The sequence below is a fragment of the Lycium ferocissimum genome, chromosome 11 (genome assembly GCF_029784015.1).
Source record: "Lycium ferocissimum isolate CSIRO_LF1 chromosome 11, AGI_CSIRO_Lferr_CH_V1, whole genome shotgun sequence".
Classification (NCBI taxonomy): Eukaryota; Viridiplantae; Streptophyta; class Magnoliopsida; order Solanales; family Solanaceae; genus Lycium; species Lycium ferocissimum.
This window is the reverse complement of record NC_081352.1, coordinates 31,816,685-31,825,703: the sequence shown is the minus strand read 5'-3', so window position 1 is coordinate 31,825,703 and position 9,019 is coordinate 31,816,685. Positions and strand designations below refer to the sequence as shown.

The following is a 9,019-nucleotide window of genomic DNA, read 5'->3' as shown; positions in this document are numbered from 1 at the left end:
AATTTGAGAAGAATGGGAAAATTCTTTCTATTCTTAACCAAAGGTTTCGAAATTGAGGAAAACGAAAAAACACTAAGGAAAGAGTTCCCCTTTAATGAGCTTGAGAAATAACAAATATGGATTAACCGGATCGTATAGATTCTGAATACCGAATGGTTAAAGTCGAAAAAGAGAAGAAACTTATATATGCCCTCTTGTGTTGATTGTGAGTTATTCCTTGTATATAAGAGAGTACTCAGCCAATAATAAGACTAAAAGAAAGTAGAATAGAATTCAACTTCGTACTGCGATGAAACAGATACCAATATATCATATATATATATATATATATGATATATGCATGTTTGAAAGTTGATAAGCGGCAAAGTAAAATTCCGCGTGGCGTGAAGGGAGATTAATATAAAGGTGTGTTTGGTTTAATTTGGTTAATAAATTTCCTACGTGTTAGGCTTCGAGAAATCCACGAACCAACATAGAAGTATCTGTGAATGTTCCAAGTTATGTAGAAGAAGAAGATGAAAGTCAAACTGGAGAAGAAAATGTAAAAAGTCAAATATCTTAAACTGTTTTTTTCTTCTATGGGCGGCTGTGGTGAACCCTACAAATACCTAAAAAGAGAGTTTTCTCAGCCCTTATATTGGGTGTAAAGTCCGGATTCAACGTATCCAAAGTAAATCAGTTACTGATGTTTATCATAAAAATTTACCTGTATTTATCGACCCGATTATGTAAATATTCTTTAAAATGATAGAACTTGAACCCCAAAATTCGAGGTTATCAATCAATAATTATTAAATAAAATTACCTCTAATTACTTATAAGATGACGGTAATTAACCAATTATTTTTTTACACGATCAGTGATTAGCGTCATTAATTAATTTGAATCTTACGAGCCGTTTATAACTACTGTTTGTCACACAAACATGTATTTATATTTTCATTAATAATATTGTCTACTATGTCTTTTGAATTTAAACCATGTTGGCTGTTGCTATATGAGAATAGGGGTGTTCATGGTTCGGTTTGGGTCGGTTATTGATTAAAATCATAACCAAATCAATTTAGTCGGTTTTTAAATGTTTAAAACTATAACCAAACCAAACCAAATAATAACTACCGGTTTGGTTCAATTTTTCGGTTTAAGACTAGCAGCCATGAGACTTATTAGTAAAACATTAAAAAGTTGAAAAAAACATGTCTTTTTTTGGTTCAAACGATAACTTTTATTTATAGTTTAAGGTGGAACATACATCATAGAAACATTTTCACTATTAGTGATAGTGTAGTACTCAAGTTACCCTAAGTTGCTAAACTATTACATATAGAGCTAAAAACTAACTTAGTAGTGGCTGCACCATTTTTGTCATCTTAATACACATACCTGGAAATAAAGTAGAGCATAGGAGATTTTAGTTGTTATTACAAACATACATATTAATTAAACATAAAAACTACCTAAAATTAAAATGAAAATATATGAAATAAAAAAAATTTGTGTAATGATCCCAAACTTTGGGGCAGTACTTACATTTTGCCCTCAATTCTCCCATTTTATTAAAAAAAATTTGTGTAATGATCCCAAACTTCAGATGTTTTTCTATCATTATCCCCAAGGCTAGGGTCTCACTACAAAGGAGTTGATCTTTTCTCGCTTTTTAGGAGGATTACCCGCGAAGAAGTATTAGGGCATTACCGCATGTGCTTGAAGTTACGGCAAATGCGTGATGTTCTTGATGTATCTTCTACAGGAACCCCCAAATCTACAACTTCTGTCCTTTTCATATGAAAAATATTAGAAGTTTAGGACCCATTCAGACAAGAAAAAAGAAAAGTATAAATTCGAAAAAAAGAAGAAACAACCTAAAATCAAACGGCTGACAAAGAAAGGCTAAAAATTTAAGTTAAAGACATTAGACTCTAACGTGAGCTTCTGTTAGTAGGTTTACACTTAACACTTAAAAGAGTTAAAAGACATAAACAATCATGTGAAATAAGTAGACCAAAAATCAAATTAACGATTAAAAGGTATAAAATATTCATAATTATTTATGAAAAAAATAATATTATACATATAAATAATTATAAAATTTATGTATATAATTTATCGGTTTGGTTCGGTTATTTATTCGGTTATTTTTTAATAGAACCATAACCAAACCAAATATTATCGGTTTTTAAAATTTAAAACCAAATCAAACCAAACCAAACCAAATGTCGATTTTTTTATTCGGCTTGGTTAAAATTTTCGATTTGGTTTTGGTTTTAACCAAAACCGTGAACAGCCCTGTATGAGAACACGATATCTTGGGGTGGAATCGTAAAAGCTACGATTCAAACCAATCAAATCAGAAACGGATAATCTCTTAAAACCTATAATTACACGATCCTACTATTATATGTTCCTTCGGAACGCATATTTCAACACAATATTAATGGTAAAAATAGAAATGTAAATTCCAATGACTGAAAGTACTGCTTGTCGACGTAACAATGTTATCTCCACAGATATGATATGCTTGTCAAAGCTGTAAACTGCAAAACTAGTTTTATTCTCATAACATTATTATGATGCATTCATGTTGCTTTCTTATTCAAATTGGAGCAAATTAATAAAGGAGTACTTAATATATAGAGGATTTAAATAGAGAAGAGGGATGGATGTGTGTAGAGAGTCATGAAATAGTAGGTATAGGCATGATTCTTATGGATGAAGCACGGCTGTTAGTAGGTGTTTGGCTATGCGTTTTCAAGCCATGACCCCAAATCGGCGTTTGGACATACATTTCACTCATGGTTTCAAATCCCAATTCATCCAAAAAGGCATGATTTGGGGTTTGAAACCATGATTTCAATTTTTTTAAATATAAAATTTTACCCATAAGTTTATATTTTGTAAAAAAAGACCCATAAGTTGGTAGATATCTTTAACAATTACCCCATCAATCATTTACCAATCTCATTAACTTCCACCAACCTTTATTTATGTCTACCAACCTTTAATTTATGTGGGAGGATTGTATTAAAGAGTAGTTAGATTACTATTCATGTTAAATTTTCGTTTTTATTGAACTAAAATTTGATTAATTGATGTTGTATTTTTTAGAAAGGCCTTCTAGTAGTGTAGTAATTTTGTTATGAATAATGATTTGCTCATTTGGTAAGATTGTATAAGAATTGAGAATGTTTTGATAGTTTCACAATTTGCGGGGCTTTTATGTCTATAAGAGAAAATACAACTTAAAATATTCAAATTGCATGTCCAAACATGGTTTGAAACCACGCCAAACGGGGCCTTAGTTTATATGTCATTTTTCATACCATTGACACACATCGAATAGTTAATTTCGTTGAACGTGTTATGCATTGGACGGTTCATTTCATTGTAGCTAAACAAATCGATCGTTCATATGAATTTTGACCATAACACAATTTTCTAAGCTTTATATTGATTGCTATAGTCCTATAATAACTACAGCTATAAGGGCCAGCTTTGTTAAGTGTTCCAAGAAATAATTGTTTAACCAGCATTGTCAATCAAAAAGATCTTGATAAACAAAAAACACTACAAACCCAAGTATTCAACAAATACACACAAATACTCTCCAAATATAGTTTTTCAAAAATTAATTTTTTTTAATGCTAATCAAAAACAAAATCTAAACGTTTAAAGGTTTTTTGGTAGTCAAGGATAAAGGAACTAATCCAAGGATAAAATATACTCACTCTGTTTCAATTTATGTGAACTTTCTATATTTGGGAACAATTTACCTTTATGCAATGATGTATATCCACAAAAAATATACTCCCTCCGTTCACTTTTACTTGTCCAGTATTCCAAAAATGGATTTTCACTTTTACTTGTCACTTTTAGCATATCAAGACAAGACAGTTTATTTTTTCCTGTTTTACTCATAGTATTAAATACTCACTTCAAATCATTTTTAAAAATCCAATAAAAATATGCACCAAGTAATATGAGATACATTGGTAAATTATGCAGTTCATTTATTATTTCTTAAGGGTGTGCATAGTCAAAAGTGGACAAGTAAAAGTGAACAGAGGGAGTATGTAACTCATTTAACACCACAAGTTTAAAAGTCTTCATTTTTTTTCTTAAATTCTGTGCCCAGTCAAATGAGTTCACATCAATTGAAATGGAAAGAGTAGGAATATTGTTTTTTCTCGTATTTGGTTGAATTTTTCTATTTCGGAATATGTAGTATCGGGATTATTTTGTATTACAATGTTTTTATTCCATATTTATACTACGTATCTCAAAATTAGCTAATCATTGGATAGAACATTAAAAACAAATGTCTTTCTCTTAAAACTCATCTTCCAAAAGTCCTTTAAAGAACCACCTAAGTTAAGTTGAAAATAAAAGTTTATCTAAATTTTTTCATATTCAAACCGAACACAATCTTATGAATTATAGCTTGTATATCTCATTGAATGATCAAACCAGTGAGGATTTATACAATCGATATAATTCTACATGAATGAACTAAATGGACAAGATGCAATAAAATGGTTAAAGTTTACATGAAGAATTATATGTTGAAGAAGAGTAAATTCATGGTAAAGTAGGTGCGGTGCATGTGCATGCAAAACCGGTGGACGCGGTCGAGAAGGAACAAATACATTTACAGACACTCCACGTGTCAGCTAACCACATACTTTCTCTCCCAGTCGTGTGGAGCGCAATTTCCCCCTTCTCATTAATCACGAATTCACGACAAATACAAATAAAATGGGACCCAACACAAATTCAACTCCCTCCACCGCTCCTTGCTTTACACGTGACATCCAACCAATGGTATTCCCGTAAATAGTCCCCATATTCAGGGTCAATATTTCTCTCTCGGTCGCGTGGAGTGTAATTTCCCCCATCTACTCCCATTCACTTTTACTTATCCACTTTAAATTTTTCACATTATTTAAAAAATAATAAATAAAATATATAATTTATCAATATATTCATATTAAGTAATACATATTTTTATTAAATTTAAAAAATAATTTAAAGTGAGTAATTAATACTATAAGTAAAATAAAAAAATAAAATTATTTTATTTTAATATGTAAACGTGAAAATTTATTTTTAAAATATTGAATAAATAAAAGTGAACGGATGGAGTATTCATTAACACAATTCCATTTCCTCACCTCATGGCATTCTCGTAAATAATCACACTTTCAGGGGTCAATGTTTCCCTCAACCCTCTTCGTTTCTCTAAAACCCCAATTCGCTTTCCTTTTAGAATCCCTCTTTCTCTCTCTCTCTGTTGCTGCGGCGATGGCATTGCTCAGCCGTATGAGAGCGGCGGCTCAGCCACTTATTCACACTTCTCCTCTCCGTTCTTTCGGATCAGCTGCGGCGGCTCAGTTAGCTGACTATGATTACGATGATTACGAGTACTACGAAGAGACACGTGTAATGGAGGAATCTGAGGGATCAGTTCCAAGAAGGGGAGTGCAGTGGGTGATTATGGGTGATCCAATGGCACAGAGACACGTGTATGCACAGTGGCTATCGAAGCTTCTAGATGTTCCTCATATTTCAATGGGTTCACTCGTTCGTCAAGAGCTTCACCCTCGTTCTTCTCTCTATAAAAAGGTTCCAATTTCTATTCATGTTTGCCTTAGTGAGCTTTAAATCTATCTGCAATGAAAAGTGAAAAGAAAATAAAATGTACTTGGTCTTATTATTCATATAATTGATCCATTCTAATTTGAAATTAAAGTATAAAAGCTTTTTTTTTTTCTGCTGAAAAAAGTATACAAGTTTGATTAAACTGGTTTAAATTTTAGTTCTATTAGTTCCTCTGTTTTAACTTTATAAAAAATAAATGTGTCAAACCATTTAATTGTTGGTTTGATTAAGTGAAATGCTGCCTTAGTGAGGTTTAAATATATCTGCAATGTAGAATGAAATGGAAAATTGTTCTTTTAAGTTATTAGTTGGTCTTATTTTTGTCAATTAATAGAAAGAAATGAGCTTGAATAGAGGAAATGAATACCAAGAGATTCACATATTGATCCATGCTAGTTTGGTGTTGAATATAAAAGCTTGATTGAGTTGTTTTCTTATTTCTATTACTTTCTCTGTTTCAACTTTATCAAAACTATTTTTTTTTTTTTTGATGACATGGGAACCCGCAGCCGCTACCCTTCGGGTGCGCACAGGGTAAACTCAGCTCCTGTGCAATAGCTCGCTGCTTTATCAAAACTAAATTAACTGAGCCAATAATTACTTTCTCAGTTTAATTGAGCCAATAATTAATGGTTTGACACTGTGCTTTTTTGAAGAAGTTAACTTTATCAAAACTAAATTAACTTCTTCAAAAGAGCACAGTGTCAAACCATTAATTATTGGCTCAATTAAACTATTGATTTCTTTTTTCAAATGCAATTACATACTTAGAAACGACACACTCTTAAGTTACAATTTATCATTAGAATACTTGAAAGATGGAGTAATTTGTAAAAGAATATTCATTTTGACCTCTGAATTCTTTTTGAGTACTTTCTTTTGCTTTGAAATATTCTCGTGCTACACTTTCTTTTTTTTTTTTTTTGGGTTTTTGTTTGTTTAACCCAATTATATCTTTCATTTTTGTGTATGGTTCAATGAAGATAGCGGATGCTGTCAATCAAGGAAAGCTTGTCCCAGAAGAGGTTATATTTGGCTTGTTGTCAAAGAGGCTAGAAGAAGGATATTGCAGGGGTGAAAGTGGATTCATCTTGGATGGAATTCCTCGATCAAAGATTCAAGCTGTAAGTATAGCCTCCATCCGTGTGGACTTCATTGTAGTGACACCTTTTTCTTGTTACTGTAGTTCCTTCCATTTTCTTTTGAGGGTTGAGACGAGCAGCTAAAACTTCATGCTTCACATATTGGTCAAGAATGATTCTGTTGGTGTTAAATACATAAATATATTATGTTGTTTCTGGTTATTCAAGTCTTATTTGAAAATTTGAGTTAACTGGTACTAGTTTCAACTTAAAACTGGTTTGTTGCCTGAAAAAGAACATAAATTTTCATGTAGGATGGAGGAATTTTTTAATAAGAAACTGTGAAAGATTGTGATTTTCTACATTCTGAAATCCTGATTCTGTGTCCTTAGATGGATAGTGTTTGGGGTAGATAATGCACTTTATTGTGATCTGTATGTCTTGGCTACAAGTTAGGTTTTCTTAATCCACTAATTTGTTGACTTTTAGTGTTCTGGACAGAATAATAAAATATAAACTTGTTAATAAAACTTTGAAAGGGAATTTTATCATACGTCTCTCAGACTTTGTTCAAAGTCAAATGATTCATGTCGAACAGATGATGGAAATTTCATAACTTCTGGTTTATTCTGCAGGAAATCCTGGACAAAAATGTGGACATAGATTTAGTTCTGAATCTTAAGTGTGCAGAGGATTTGGTGTCAAAGAAAGATAAAAGCACTGGCCTTTATCCACCTCTGGATTTCCTCCGCAGGGGCACTTCTGGAATTAATATGAGTCGGCAGCCAGAGGCTGGTCATTTTAGGCCTTCAAGTATAATGGATGATGTCTCGAGGAAGAAGCTGCATGTGCATGCGGAGCAGGTACCTATCTGTTGCTGTAAATTTTACAGTTGCCGATACTCTAAAAATTTCGGTGTCATAATTTGAGATGAATAGAATTGTAGATTGGCTCTCTTAGCATTCAATGAATAGGGCTATAGATTGCCCTTCTTAGCATACTTGATGTGTATTAATACTAGTCTTACTGAATTAGACATGCAAATGTGCATGTACATCATCTGCTTCAAAATGCCATTCTTGTAGCACTTCCTTTAAGGATAAAGCAAGTCAAAGATCTTTTGCTTGATAGCCTATATACTGAGTACCTGATCGTTAGTTGAACTAACCAATGCTGAAATGGTTTATATATGTCTATGCCATATTGTGCTGGAACTTTTGGAACTCACCTCATCTTCTTCATGTAGTTTTACTTTTGTTGGTGCTGAATATCTAAAACAAGCTACATTTTTCAAGAGTGATTGCTTATGTACCTACTGTGTCCGTATCCTGCAATTGTGATGTATATGAATTGTGTGTTCATTGTTGATCAACGTGTTTAAATATGAGGTTTGATTTTTCTTTCATCTAATAGAACTATAAAACTAATTGCATGATCTCGGATCAAAACTTTCTCAGCTCACATTTTGTCGCTAGTGAGCATCCTAAAGGTGGCTGTACGAGTCATGACTCAGTATTTTCTCAGTTATAACAACAAAATCAACTAATACACATCATCATTCTGTCTTATTTAGGTCAAGCCGCTGGAAGAATACTACAGGAAACAGAGAAAACTCCTTGATTTTCAAGTAGCTGGAGGACCTGGAGAAACATGGCAAGGTCTTTTGACTGCTTTGCATCTTCAGCACAGAAATGGAGTTGGTTCTACACAGTTGACTGCAGGATGCTGATTTGATTTTCTGCTGATCTTCATTCTTTTTGCAAGCAATAGTAGATATAGGACATATGAGTGGAACAAACTCTTAAGAGTTTGGGCGGGAATACGCTTAATTTTTCTTTTATTTTTGTTAAAAAGAGTGCAACCTAGTTCTATCTGTAGAAGAGAGAAAACAGTAAGATGCGAACATTAGACAAGCTTACAGTATACTCTCCATAAATAGATTTCTACAAAGCGCATTTTTTGTGAATGCTTATGTTGTGTGTAAAACATCAAATCCATGGAAATGCTACGTTTATTAGCTATTTATTGATTGCAACCCATATGGATTCTTGATAGTTGTCGTGTTCTGCAAAGTTTGGCTGTAAAAGCCATACATTGCACTTCATTAGTACTTATTATAACGAGACGTTGATATTTGATAGTCCCGTGACTTAATGCTGTATCTATTTCTTGTCTCAGACCATAATCTCATTTAACAAGAGCTGAATTTACCCAGTTTAATTCTTAAAATAAGATGAGATTTCATACCATCTGATTGATATTGCTCGTCAAAAGCAAACTTC

At 32.5% G+C, this 9,019-nt stretch overlaps 1 protein-coding gene across 1 annotated transcript; it reads left to right on the top strand.

The window, feature by feature from the left end:
- The first annotated feature begins 5,267 nt into the window (after positions 1-5,267).
- Positions 5,268-8,759, top strand: LOC132036265 (probable adenylate kinase 7, mitochondrial). The gene is made up of 4 exons (XM_059426563.1): positions 5,268-5,619; positions 6,639-6,779; positions 7,373-7,600; positions 8,311-8,759. The coding sequence occupies exons 1-4, from the start codon at positions 5,299-5,301 to the stop codon at positions 8,464-8,466; spliced, it is 846 nt and encodes a 281-aa protein (XP_059282546.1). The 5' UTR covers positions 5,268-5,298; the 3' UTR covers positions 8,467-8,759.
- The last annotated feature ends 260 nt before the right edge of the window (positions 8,760-9,019 follow it).

Excerpts from the sequence above, each read along its gene's own strand:
- LOC132036265 (XM_059426563.1), top strand. The coding sequence starts at position 5,299 with ATGGCATTGCTCAGCCGTATGAGAGCGGCGGCTCAGCCACTTATTCAC. Across the intron at positions 6,780-7,372 it reads CTCGATCAAAGATTCAAGCT|GAAATCCTGGACAAAAATGT; the intron begins GTAAGTATAGCC and ends TTTATTCTGCAG. Across the intron at positions 7,601-8,310 it reads TGCATGTGCATGCGGAGCAG|GTCAAGCCGCTGGAAGAATA; the intron begins GTACCTATCTGT and ends TGTCTTATTTAG.